Source organism: Lissotriton helveticus, chromosome 3_1 (genome assembly GCF_964261635.1).
Source record: "Lissotriton helveticus chromosome 3_1, aLisHel1.1, whole genome shotgun sequence".
NCBI classification, from domain to species: Eukaryota; Metazoa; Chordata; class Amphibia; order Caudata; family Salamandridae; genus Lissotriton; species Lissotriton helveticus.
This window is the reverse complement of record NC_136061.1, coordinates 2034957663-2034971835: the sequence shown is the minus strand read 5'-3', so window position 1 is coordinate 2034971835 and position 14173 is coordinate 2034957663. Positions and strand designations below refer to the sequence as shown.

At 44.7% G+C, this 14173-nt stretch overlaps 1 protein-coding gene across 3 annotated transcripts in view; it reads right to left on the bottom strand.

The window, feature by feature from the left end:
* AKAP13 (A-kinase anchoring protein 13) overlaps positions 1-14173 on the bottom strand; it is a 759080-nt gene that overhangs the window by 568233 nt on the left and 176674 nt on the right. For all 3 annotated transcript variants that reach the window (XM_078683158.1, XM_078683159.1, XM_078683160.1), the window contains one exon: positions 4382-4444. In XM_078683158.1, the coding sequence (XP_078539284.1) occupies positions 4382-4444 (63 nt within the window). The remainder of the gene's footprint in view (positions 1-4381; positions 4445-14173) is intronic.

The window sequence follows — 14173 nt, the reverse complement described above, 5'->3', positions numbered from 1 at the left end:
GCATCCATTTTAGATCCAAAAACAATATTTTAATCTATCATCTCAAGATCAAACAGTAGTACTTAATTCAATTGGGATTTGCACCGTTGTTTTTACAGATTTTACAAACTACCTACATTGATGCCCGCACACCAATACAAAAACTTAAGGTATTTATTTGACCTTGTCTTATAAGAATAAATAGTGAGGATAGAGTTTGTGTTAAAATTCTGACAAGAGCCCGGTGCTTCTTATTTTATAGGTTTTGAAACTATTCGTTTGACGTGGGACTTAGCACCACCTTTACTCCTATATGGGTAAGCAAATTACTCTTTAGGCAGCACTTAGAGATATATATGCCCCGCAACAGCCCCAATAACAATTATCCATTTTCCCCTGTAGGGTCATCTTTAATCCCTGCTTGCCCCGTTTTGATGTCCTGATGAAGACTCGCATGACCCAGGTTCAAATAACCGTATGACCCGAAGACGAGTCGAAACGTCGACGCCTTATATAAAATATACCCGGACCACCTTGCTCTCTATAATTATGTGCAGATATTGATGACATATAATTTGTCTTGACTTACTTATCAGAGAGCCTTTTGTACTAATTGAGTGGCCAGGTTATGCAGAACGGTTGAATGTAGATCCGTCATTGTTTGATAAAAACGAATTTGAATTTTTTGTCACTTTCTTTGAATTCTTTTCTCCCTTTAAACTACTTCACTTATCTTACTGCACCCTTTTGTATGCTGCACGCTCTGCTCGGGGCAACTAATATTTAATATTTTGTATTGAATCATAAACTGAATTAAGTACTACTGTTTAATCTTGAGATGATAGATTAAAATATTGTCTTTGGGTCTGAAATGGATGCTGTTGTTTTCTATGCTTCTTGGAATATGTGGATACATTGAACGGAGCTGACTTATATGTACATGCTCAGAATTATATAACTAGGAATTGATTATTGATTGACTCAATCTATCTAAATATAGAGGTCTTGGACCATTGTTGTTTAAATACCAACATTATGGAAAGCAGCTGTCCTAGCAATGACTTGCTGAAAAGAAGTGGCATCTTCTGAAGGTGAGGGATGAGCAGGATACAGATCCAGGTCGTTAGGGGTAAGGGGATCAGTGTTGTATGAATCCCATGGGTCAGGATCCCCTAATGGCCCTTGTAACCCCCATCATCTGTACCTGGTCACCCTGGAGGTGAGGCATCAAGTGGGTCAGGTGGTGGATATGTAGGAGGGATTGGAGGTGATAGTGGTGGAGGAGGGTGGTGTACAGGCTGGTGGCTTTGCCCTTCATCTTCCTTTGTTGAGGAACAGGGCTGTCTAGTGCTTCTTGGAATGACAGCTTCCTCTTTGGTGGCGGAGAAGCAAGTATCCAGCCTATGCCTTCCTGGATTTGAATTTTCCATTGGCGAACGCCTATTTTTTTGAGAATGGGCTTGACCGGAGAAATGGAAGCCAAAGAAGATTTGGAGGCTTTAGGCTCTGTAATTTCGCCACGAGGCTTCCGGTGTAGACCCGAGTTTTGCTCAACACCGAGGTAGATGTGGTCGGTTGCTGGCTCAATCCTAAAGGATCGCAGACTACGCATCTCCATAGCGATCTCAATGTTGGAGCTGGAGCTTTCATCAGGAGAGAAGACCTCCCCGTTTGTCTTCTGAAGCAGGCTCCACCTGGGCGTGCTCTTCGAAGAAATGTCAGGAGTGTCATCTCCGCTTCTGAGAGACATTTCCAATCAGCGAGCCCTTCGATCCTATAGGGTTTTCTTGGACCGAAATGACTTACACGCATCGCAGTCCGCTCCCGGTGTGAGAAGGATGGGCGGAAAAATAAGCGAGTAAGCTGAATATGTTTCCTGATGATGGCGAATCTTATTGACTTTAATAGTTTTTATATGTATCAGAGTTGAAGTCAGTGGTTCCTGTCAACTTACTCTCTTTTTTATTCTTCTAGACTGTCTACTTCGACCAGGATGGTGACACCCTCACCCTGAGGCTCAGAAAAAAAATTAACATTGTAGCGGTAAGTAATTCGTTTTCTGTCAGTTTGTGTAGAATAGGACCCTTTTTCCACACCCTTGTATATATAGCATGAGTCCTACTACTTTGGCATATTGATACAAGAAAAAATAATTAAATAAATATATATATATATATATATATATATATATATATATATATATATATATATATATATACACACACACACACACACACACACACACACTCACGAGTTAAGGAAAGAAAAGAGCAAGAAAGAGGGAAAAAGAATATTTCCTACTTGTTATTTCCTTTCTCTCCTTAATTTTCCAAAGGGTGAAAAAAACCTAATATCAGCTATTTGGAATTTATAACTTTGAAATGGCTCCAATTAAATGAATCATGTTACCCACTTTCGGGTCTAATTCTTTTCTCAGAGGTTTAGGGTTAAAATCTAAACAACTGTGTGGGGACTATCCGGGTTTCAGTAGGCTGAAATTATGGTGAGAACGAGTGAGGAAAGAAGTGTGCACCAATAACACAACCTCCCAGTTCCGTCCTCCCATTCCCTCATTTCAGTACAACCAGCCCAACCCTCCCCCATTTGGTTCTGCCCCTGACCCAGGTACCGTGTCTGCCGCAACTCACCTGAGTTACTGGCAGATTGTGCACATCCCCGGCAGGTGACCACCACTCCTCCCTCCACTCTTCCGAGGCTCAGTCAGGACCTGTGACCTCAGGTACAGCGTCTTCCTTCCTGGGTCCATCTGTGTTGGAATTTTCAACGCATTCTGACCACTCCTGGTCTCTCACCCCACCTACAATCTTCATCTCCTTTTTCTCCTCTTCCTCACCCGGTGATCTTGTTTTCTCCACCTGAATGGTTCTGGATTCCTTCTTATCCGCCTTCTGCCAGTAGCCCTTCTTTAGTTTTATAACTTTTGCTTCAGTTTTCTCTTTTCAGTTTTAGGCTCCAGGGAACCTACTGGACGAGGATACCTCACCAGATACAGAGTTAAGAAGGGGTTCTTATCGAGGTCTCCCTGCCCTCCCTCACATCTGGCTAAAGACACAAGTTGGACATGAGGTGTTGATCAGTATACGGATTTTTTGCGTGCCAATGCGGCCAAAATCTGAAGGGTGTGCGTTCCAACAGAAAAACATCTTCTATGGAAATGCGTGCACGCCGGAGTAGTCCAGAGATCGGCAGAACCTCGAAGGGCAGTCAGTCAAAGGCCAAGCTGACAAAATTCGAAAGCAGCCCTCCAGGTGTGAAAAGCGCAACCAAAACAATACCGCAGACAGCTAAAAAACCTAAGAATCGTACCAGAGTCGAAACACGGAGCAGAGGCACACATGTCCGAATAAGACAGAATAGAAAACAATCTAGAAGAAGTTGATGCCCATGCGCTCTATCACCGTGGACACAGAGTGGTTGGATGGGGTCAAGTTCCGCTTTGCTTTGTTGTGCTTGCGTTTGGACTTCGATTTGTACTTACCGGTGGACTTTGACTGCGAAGAGACTCTTCGAGGAATGGCCCCATAAGCGGGACCAAGCCTGCACCCATGCCCTGGAGTGAAAGTTACATAAAGGTCGTTACTTCTTATGTTCAGTGACGTACAACTTAATTTCTTGATTCCGTATCGATTTTGGATGCTTAAGAGCACACCTATTGCATAACTGAGCCGCGTTTCGAGCCTAGACACCAAAAACACTCCTTATTCAGATCAATGTGCTGCAGACAAGCACTGCATGGTTTGAAAACTGGAATTTTAGGAGGAGACAGCGTTCTCTAAAACACTGGATTTCTTTTTAGGAGTCATCGGGAGGGTGGCTAATTTGGGAGCAGAACTTTGGATCTGTGTTGGAAGTCATAGAAATAAAGGAATTTATGGACGCATGCAGGGTTGGTGCTTATATGCAGCTCGACTCAATCACTCCCGGGGTGGGACAGAGAAAGCGACGAGCTGTACAGTGACAGCTTGAGACCCACTAGAAAACATTTCGGGATCCATTTGGGTGCCTATGGAATATTCTAAGGTGAGGAATCTGCAGGTAGAAGTATCCATCCAAAATGTAAATACTCATGGAAACAATAACAATCTCCTGGTACAGAACAGTGGCATCTGTCACTAAATGTTAATCTTCAAGCACAGTATTCCAAGTCTATTTTCGAAGCACTGAACAGTAATGTTGTATGAACCGGAAAAATTATTGAGCATGCTAGGCAAGACTGATTAGCCTTTTCATATTAAGTAGGTTTTCTATAGGAGTAAACAAATGACAAATAGCAATGTACATTCTTTGCCATAACGGCGACAGAAAAGCAACCACCAACAAAAAAGGGCTGTGTTAGTACAGCTGTTAATGCCCGTTAGTTGTTACTGTGGTGCCAACATACCTTCTGTAATTAATTTCACCACCCAATGGAACACATTTTGCATCAGAAGGACACCAACTCATACTGGGAACATTAAAGTAGAGAAGGAAACAGGGATAGTATTATTATACAGACTGGTAACAGTAATATATTGCATTTGCTGAGCTGTGTAAGGTATGTACTACAACTTGTGATGAAAAACAGTAGAAGCATATTGTGTCATTAAATCTTTGTTATACTATTTATTACATTTTTCAATTTAGGATGGGGTATATGCTTGATAGAAGACATATATCTCTAAAAAGCGAATTTGTTTATGTCAAACACTCAACAAATTTACAATTCGCACATTGAGCAAAATGTAACTGAAAGTTTATGTATAAAGTACATATATATATCAGTTAGCCTTAAAGGAAAAGTCACACTTTTAGGTTAGAAAACATGGTCTCATAAAACAAAAGGAAATGACAGCACAGGTTTTAGAAACATTTTATTTTACCAGTATCAGCTCCGAGTATATGTGGTTCTAAAAATTAAAAAATAATTAATTTTGTGGGTTTACTAAGGTAAATCAAAGAACACAGCCTCACCCCAAACCAATCTTGTTCCAGGTGAAATTTGCATGCAGACTTTAATCCAACTGACATTTGATGTCCTAATTATATACCAGTGAATCATGTTTAAATTTGCATTAATTCCGAATTATCAAATGAGGAATGGGTTAATTAAGTAAGGGGACCACTTTGAAAAATTCACACATTTTGGAGTTTTTAGGTTAAGGTTTTCTGGAACGTGTATCACTGAATCCTAGCTTAGTTTAAGAACTGTGGCTGAAAATATTATGAGCATTTTAAAGATTAAAAGGTAAATGACTAAGAAAAAGGAAAATGCTACTTACCCAGTATGCATCTGTTCTTGGCATATAAAGCTGTAGTCATATGCTATGCATAGATCGCCATCTAGTGTTGGGTCCGGATGTTTGCACTTTGGTTTTCTTCAAAGAAGTCTTTCCAGTCGCAAGGTAGGTGAGTCCTCCTTTCGGTGATAGTGCGCATGGGCATCAACTTCATTGTTAGATTGTTTTCCCGCAGAGGAGGATAATGGCGTTATTAAGAGCAGTAAAAGGAGATGTCCATTAATGCGTGTTTCTAAGTAAGACGTTACTGCAACAGGTATAGGTACCCAGGTAGGCGGGTGGGCATATGACTCTACAGCACTATATGCCAAGAACAGATGCATACTGGGTAAATAGCATTTTCTGTTCGAGGCATAGGAGCTGTAGATCATATGCTGTGCATAGACTATACAGCAGTTATCTCCCAAAGCGGTGGCTAACCTGTATCTGTTGCAGAGGTCTGAAAACTGCCTGGCCCATTCTAGCTTGTTGTCTTGCTAACACACCTACACAATAGTGTTTTGTGACTGTGTGAGGTGTAGACCATGTTGCAACTGTGCATATGTCCTCTATGGGTATATTTCCTAAGAATGCAATAGAAGCCCTCAGTTTACGTGTAGTGTGCTCTAGGGGGAACTGTGAACGTTAGTTTTGCTTTTGCATAGCATTTTTTAATGCATTTGACTATCCACTTTGCAATACCTGATTTTGATATGGGATTGCCTTTATGTGGTGGAGCAAAAGCGACAAAAAGTTGATTTGTGTTACGGAAAGGTTTGACCCTTTCTATGTAAAAAGCAATGCTCTCTCTACATATAATGTGTGTAGAGCACGTTCTGCCACTGAATCTGGTTGAGGATTAGTACGAAGAACCACTTTGTTTTGGTGCATTTGTAAAAAGGGTTCTTCTATAGTTAATGCCTGAAGCTCACCCACTATTCTGAGTGATGTGTTAGCAACGAGGAAAGCGACTTTCCATGTGAGAAATTGCAGTTCACATTTGTGCAATGGCTCAAAGGGTGGACCCATTAGTCTTGTGAGAATAATGTTGAGATTCCACACTGGTGCAGGTGGACGTCTCGGGGGAATGACTCTTTTGAGTCCCTCCATAAATACTTTGACAACAGGCACTCTAAAAAGAGATAGATGGTGTCTATTCTGAAGGTATGCAGCTATTACAGCCAGATATAAGCGTATTGACTTGTATGCTAAATTGGAGCGTTTTAGACGTAACAAATAACATATAATGTTTTGTACAGAAGCATCAAGTGGGTTGATGAGTTTGTTATTACATTATACCACAAATCGCTTCCACTTTGCTGCATAGCAGGCTCTTTTAGTACGACGCCTAGCCTCTTTGATTATATTCATGCAGTCTGGCGGTAAATTAAGATAGCCAAACTCTAAGACTTCAGGAGCCAGATCACCAGATTGAGTTGACTTGGGTCTGGATGTCTTATGTCTCCATGGCTCTGAGTGAGAAGATTGTGTAAGACGTAGTTTCTGGTGAAGAACTACTGAGAGGTCCAATTGGGTTGTGAACCAAGGTTGACGTGCCCATGTGGGAGCAACTAGGATTCATCTCAGGGATGCTTGTTTGAGTTTCTGAACCACTAATGGAATGAGTGGGAGATGAGGAAAAGAGTAGGCAAATATCCCTGACCAGTGCATTGCCTTTGGACAATGGGTGTGGATACCTGGACGGGAAGTTTGGGATTTTGCATTTTAGTATGTGGCAAACAAGTCTATGTGACTCCCCAACATTGAAAGTATGGAAGGAGGGCCTGAGGGTGCAGTTCCCACTCATGTATTTTCTGTCTCTCTGTCTGCTGAGGAAATCTGCAATCTGGTTGTTGACTCCTGGTAGGTGTTCCGCTAGGAGATAAAGTTTGTGGTAAATGACCCACCTCCAGATGCCTTGGGCTACGTGGGACAGTTGGAGAGAATGTGCCCCCCCCCTGTTTTTGTATGTAATACATGGTTGTCATGTTGTCTGTATGAATAAGGACAGCTTTGCCCTCTAGGTGAGTTTGAAACGCCTTGAGTGCTTGGAATATTGCAAGCAGTTCTAGGTGACTGATGTGGAGCAACTTCTGGTGTTGGCTCCACAAGCCTTGCACTGTGTGCTGTTGTAGAGGAGCTCTCCAGCCAGTGAGGGACGCTTTCGGTCCACCACTGAAGAGAGCGATGAGTACGCCGCTTACCAACACTAGACCTTGTGACTGGTTCCACTGACTGGCTAAGCATTCTTGAAGTGGACACGTGCAGTCTGGCATGGAGAACAATCATGATGCAGGATGACATCATTCCCAGTAGCTGCTTATCAGTTTGAGCTGGAATCCAATGGTTGGATTGGCAGCGGAGAACTAAATCCTGAATATTTTTATTTCTGGCTGAGCTGAGAAAAGCAAGAGTTTTTTGAATATCTATTGTGCGTCCTAGGTTGTCCTTTGTATTGGTTGGTTGGAGATGTGACTTTGGCACATTGATAGTGAACCCTAATTGATGCAGTAACCGAATTGTGGTGAAAATGAGCCGCAGACTTTGTTGGTATGTGTTGGCTTTGATAAGCCAGTCTTTAAAGTACAGGAAGACATAAATGCTTTGTCTTCTTAGTGAGCAGCTACTACCGACAGACACTTTGTGAAGACTCTAGGGGCGGTGGTGACGCCGAATGGGAGTACCCTGAACTGATAGTGGCTACCACAAACCTGAGGAATTCGCGATGCGCAGGGTGAAGTGGTATATGAAGTTAGTCGTCTTTTAGATCTAGAGTAAGCAATGCGAGAACCATTTTCGGGGGGATTAGGAAATAAAAAGAGTATATGCCTGACCCGTGATGTTGAGGCGGCACAGGCTCAATAGCCCCTTTTAAAAGTAAAGACTGAACCTCTTGTTTGAGGAGGTGTAGATGGTCTGTTGATAGTTTGTGGGGCTTTGGTGGAAAATTTGGAGGCATGTTGAATTCCAGGCAATAACCAGAATGGATAATTTGGAGTACCCAAATTATTAGAGTCTGTTGTTATTGCTTGCCAGACTGGTAGAAAATCTGACAGTCTTCCCCCGACAGGTGTTGAGTGGTCAGGGGAAGTGGAGGCAAGTCACTGTTTTTTGTTGGCGGGGGAGGCGCCTATGTTTGAACCCCGGCCCCTGCCCATACCGTTGTTACCCCTGTAATCTCCCCTGAACTAAGAGTGTTGGTTATTGCCCTTATATGTGGAGGTAGCCTCTGATGAGTTGTTTTTGGTAAGCATGGGCGTAAAATCCGTTCCGCTCGCGTATTTTCGGCAAATTCGCAATCCGCGAACTGACGCGAATTTGCCGAAAATTAGTAAATCCGTGCGAAGCGGATTTTTTGCTTGGTCGCACTTGCCAACTAGAATACTATACAATTTTGTGGCGCGCAGCGTTCACTTACCGTCATTCAGCGTTTGCAGAGTTGTTTTTCTCCATGTTTGCGTGTGCTGCGCCATTTTGGATCTTGCTGCGGGATCCAGCGGGAGTTTGTCGACTTCATCGCGGCTTGCCACCTTGCACAGCGAGAGTTTGGCAACGCGAGTACGTCATAAAGGCCCGTGATCACGCATCGCGGGAGTAAACACTTGCGAACACGTAGATGCGGCGGGCAGCGACAATCTCGCAATTGCGAGATTGCAAAATTTGCAATTTCGCACAAGAAATCCACCAGCAGGCAGCATAAACCTTGAAAATTATGATTTTTATCAGAATAACTCCTCAGGTTGACATTTGCCTGCACTTTTTTTTTTGCAAGGAGTCCATTTGGGGGTGGGGGGTGGGAGGAAGGAAGTGCCCCACAGTCTCCAACTTCCTGTTCCTGTCCAGCAGGCTCCTCCCAGTGCTTTCTTCATGTGCTGGTCACTTTTGATTTGGATCTTGACCTGGAAGGGTTACTTTTTGTGGATGCTGCTGGATATTTGATTTTTGCAAAACTGAAAGCACTCAGCAGGTGCAAAAGTTCAATCTTATCATTAGTAACCATTCCCTGTAGTGCTTCCTGAGGGGCCCCTTCAGAGTTCAGTTGCCTACTTGCAACTATTCTATGACCCTGCTCTGACCCTCACAGCAGGCTCAGAGAATAGCTACAAGTATACAACAAAGGTCCTGTTAAAAAAATTACACTGCAACAGAAAGCAATTACAGATAAGGAAGCAGGTGCCAGCCTAGAAGTTTAAATTCAGTGACACATTAATCAGCCCCTAATTCATTCATGTCAGTTGAGGCAGGGCAGGTGTGCTTTCCCCCCCATAATCTACAGTGATGAACTAGAGGGTGGCATGAGTGAGCCAGAGGGTGGAATGGGTGAGCCAGAGGGGGGCAGTAGTGAAACTGAGGGTGGCAGTGGTGAAACTGAGGGTGGCAGTGGTGAAACAGAGGGTGCTGTGATGAACCAGACGTAGAAACAACATGGTCGCGACCGTTGCTACCCGACAAGTAAGTTCGCGTTTGCGAAACTGGTAAAAAACCCTTGCGAAATGGCAGAAACACTTGCGAACACACAAAAAAAAGGAATCCGCAAAATTCGCGAGAGTTCGCGGATTTTGCGGACTGCGAATCCGTAAATACGCAATTTCTCGGATTGCCAATTCGCAAAATCCGCCCATGCTTAGTTTTTGGATCCCCATTGTAAACGGAGCTTTGAAAGGAAGCACGACCCTGTGTGGACGGAAGGGCTCCCATGGATTTGGCTACCTCAGTGTCTTTCTTCATTTTCTCAAGTGAAGAATCTACCACTGGGCTAAATAGATGTTCTTTATCAAATGAGGTATTCAAAATGGAGGTTTAAACATCAGGTGATAGAAGCTAGACTCTTGAGGCACAGCCGGGAGTCAGGGACCAAATTCTTTTTAATCCTTCTAATTCTTGAATTACTGAAGCGAATCATTGAATTGTTTTAATTGTGTTAATTGCAGGGATACATAGTGATTTTAAAACTGCTCACAGAATGGCAAGATTTTTGTGCATCTTCTAAGAATCCCCTCACTTTCCCCTTCCTTTCCATTCGCCCCTCCTGAGGGTCCACACTTCCTTAGGAGGCCGATTTGGGTCACCTGGGACACGGGAGCAGGATCTCGAGCGCTCCGACACAGGCTCCATCTTGGGGGTAATCTCGGTCGACGGACTAGTGGTGAGGGCGATTTGGCCCACCCACTACATATAGGACCGACCAGAGTTCGCGTTCAGTGATAGAAGCTAGACTCTTGAGGGACAGCCGGGAGTCAGGGGCCGAATTATTTTTAATCCTTTTAATTCTTGAATTACTGAAGCGAATCATTGAATTGTTTTAATTGTGTTAATTGCTGGGATACATAGTGATTTTAAAACTACTCACAGAATGGCACGATTTCTGTGCATCTTCTAAGAATCCCCTCACTTTCCCCTTCCTTTCCATTCGCCCCTCCCGAGTGTCCACACTTCCTTAGGCGGCCGATTTGGGTCACCTGGGACGCGGGAGCAGGATCTCGAGCGCTCCGACACAGGCGCCATCTTGGGGGTAATCTCGGTCTGCAGACTAGTGGTGAGGGCAATTTGGCCCACCCACTACAAAATGTCCCCTCCTACGCGGACGCGCAGCGGACGAGCGCAGCGGGCGCGTCGTTGGCGCGCCGGAGGTGCGAAAGAGGTAAGTCCGTCTGTGCCCGTCCTCGCCGGACCGGGCCTAGGGACTAATACTAATACCTCTAATCCTCATACCCCACTAGAATACTCCAGGAAGTCCCTGCTCCTCTTGAGACAGCCTATGCCGCCTCCCTGCGCACATTCATTCATATTTGAGGGGTCTCGTAATCGTTGCCGCTATTGCCCCCATGTGCTATCTAAGTCTGAGTCCTGTCGCCCTCATCACACTATTTTTAATATGGCCCTGATTAATTGCAGATCTCTGCCGAAACACGCATTAGAAATCAATACATTAGTTGAAGAATATCAATTGGAAATATTGTTTCTAACAGAGACATGGTTAGCCCCGGACTCTGACCCGGACATCGTCCAGGCTATGCCTCCAGGCTTCTTAATACAACACCTGGACCGAACGCAGGGAAAGGGTGGGGGTATAGCCATAATATATAAGAAGCACCTTTCCTGCCGGGTTCACGGCAGTCCCATACAAGACTGCGAAAACTTATATTTCACTATTCAAGTCTCTCCATGTAAATCGCTTTCTGGACTCCTTATCTACCGCCCACCAGGGGCTATTGGACAATTCTGTAGTTCGCTTTTAGAAACATCATTGACCCTGGCTAGCACGCTTCCAAACCTTATGATCCTAGGGGACCTAAATATTCACTTTGATAATAACAAAGATAGTCGTGCTACTGAGCTGTTATTAGACCTGGCATCGTCCCAGCTCAATTTGGGTAACCATCAACCCACGCACACCCTGGGGCACCTTTTGGACCCCATTTTTTCTAATATTCCTGATCTCAAAGTGTGCGTACCAATTCCAGTACCATGTTCAGACCATTCTCTTATCCTGTTCAGTTGGTGGATTTCGATCATTCACCATCATAGTGCAACCCCCCCGAAGGCCCGCGCGCCCATGGTCAAAGTTGCACCCAGATAAATGGAAACACACCCTGGAACTCTCCCCGCCTACTTGTGAGGAGGACCCCGTACTAGCGGATACCATGTTCAACTCATGGATTGAAAATTCTCTGGACACATTCCTCCCCAAAAAATGTACCCTGATTCCTCGGAAAAAAAGCCACCCTGCCCTGGTTTACTGAGGAGGTCAGTCTGCAAAAAAAACTCTGCAAGCAAGCCGAAAGGGCATGGAGGAAGGACTATGACCTCGGCAGAAAGCGAGACTATAAGCTGATGATTCTAAACTACAAAAAGGCACTCAAACTCTCGCAAGTTGCTTTTTTTGCAGAAAAAATTAGATCTTCTACGAGCTCGTCAAGAGAAACTTTTCAAATAGTGAAAAAACTTTTAAAAGTCCCAGACCCCCCCTGCCAGGTAGCCCCTTCGGACAGCCGCTGTAATGAACTGGCTGAGTTCTTCAATCACAAGATCCAAAACATTCTGAAGCACCTTCCTACGGATAGCCATGCTGATCTAGATGTCCCTCCCCCGTTAGCAGCACAGCAAGTCAAGCATAGCTTGGACTCATTTGCCCCATCACAATAGACATCCTCTCCCCCATCTTCCAGTCTATGAAAAGCGGTTCCCCGCTCGACCCAGTTCCATTACATATCTTAAAATTAGTTGCTCCTACTATCCTCGCCCCAATGGCAAACCTGATTAATACCTCTTTGTCACAGGGAGTCGTACCTCTGAACTGGAAGAGGGCGGTAGTCAAAGCCCTGTTAAAAAAAAACAATCTCAACCCCCTGGAGCTGAACAACTTTCGGCCGATTTCCTTACTGCCAGGTACTAGCAAGATGGCAGAAAAATGTATTAACCGGCAGCTATCTGACTATCTGGAAGCAAGCAACTTACTTAAACCCTCACAGACGGGCTTCCGACCTGGCCAAGGTACGGAGACCACGATGATAGCAGTGGTGGAAGAGGCGAGGAAGATCTTAGATTCAAGGGGGATCAGTGGCAGTGATCCTCCTGGATCTGAGCGCGGCCTTCGACACTGTTAACCATCAAACGCTGGTTCAGCGGTTGAGGAACTTGGGAATTTCAGGACTTGCTCTGTCTTGGCTGAGATCCTTTTTACATAATCGGTCATTTCAGGTGGCAGAGGGCAATTTTATCTCCAATACAACTCCAATACACTGTGGCGTCCCCCAGGGCTCATCTCTGAGCCCCACGCTTTTTAATGGTTATAAGTCCCCTCTTGAAAAAACTGTTACCCCCTATGGCATTAAGCTCTTGACTTATGCCGACGATACCCAGCTGGTGGTGGCACTCAGTCAACAGGACTGCCCTTCCATCGATCTGTACTCCTGTCTCGGTGACATAGCCAGCTGGATGAACAGCTCCCATCTCAAGCTTAACAGCGACAAGACGGAGATCATGGTTATGGGCAATCAGTCTTATTTCCGCCCAGAGACGCTGTGGCCTCCGTGTATGGGACTGCCTCCAACTCCTAAATCAGACATTAAAAGCTTGGGGATCTGGCTCGATCAAGGCCTCACACTTAATACTCAAGTCAGAAAAAACTGCGGGAGCCTGTTTCGGCCTCCTTCGAACGGCGCGAAAAATCCTTTCGCTGCTTCCCATTCAGTCCAGGAAGCTCTTGATACAGGGCCTTATACTATCCAGATGGACTACGGCAATGCGTTGTATTTGGGCGCTCCACAGAAAGTGACAGCTAAACTGCAGGTTGTGCAAAATACTGCAGCTCAGATTTTAACGGGCGCCAACAACCGCAGCTCAGCTAAGCCGGCCCTCAGGTCACTGCACTGGCTGCCCATCGTCGAAAGAGTACATTTTAAGGCCCTGTGCATTACCCATTGAATTCTGCATGGCAAGGCCCCGCCTATTCTAAAGGACCTTATCTCCCCATACAAAACCAATAGAACTCTTCGATCCACGCATCTACATTTGACCGTCATACCAAAGATCAAGAGGGCCCGGTCAGGAGGCCGCCTCTTTTCGTACAAAGCCTCCAAACTCTGGAACTCACTCCCACTGGACATCCGCGCCCAACCCAATCTCCTTTCCTTTCGTAAGCTTCTTAAGACCTGGCTGTTTCCCTAAATTCCTCGCATTTGCCCTCACACATTCTATTACTAGCGCTGGGACGCTCACGGGCAGCCATGCGCTCTAGAAATCTGAAAACAGAAATCTGAAAAACATAAACAGGTTTAAAACCAGAAATACAGAGCCATGCATGCCTTCTTAGATGGACATTCATTTTGATAGCTCTAGCAGCATTGTCTGCAGCAACTAGAGAGGAAGTTGCCCTTCATTTACCAGATCCTGTGCTTTTGATTAGTGTTCCGGGG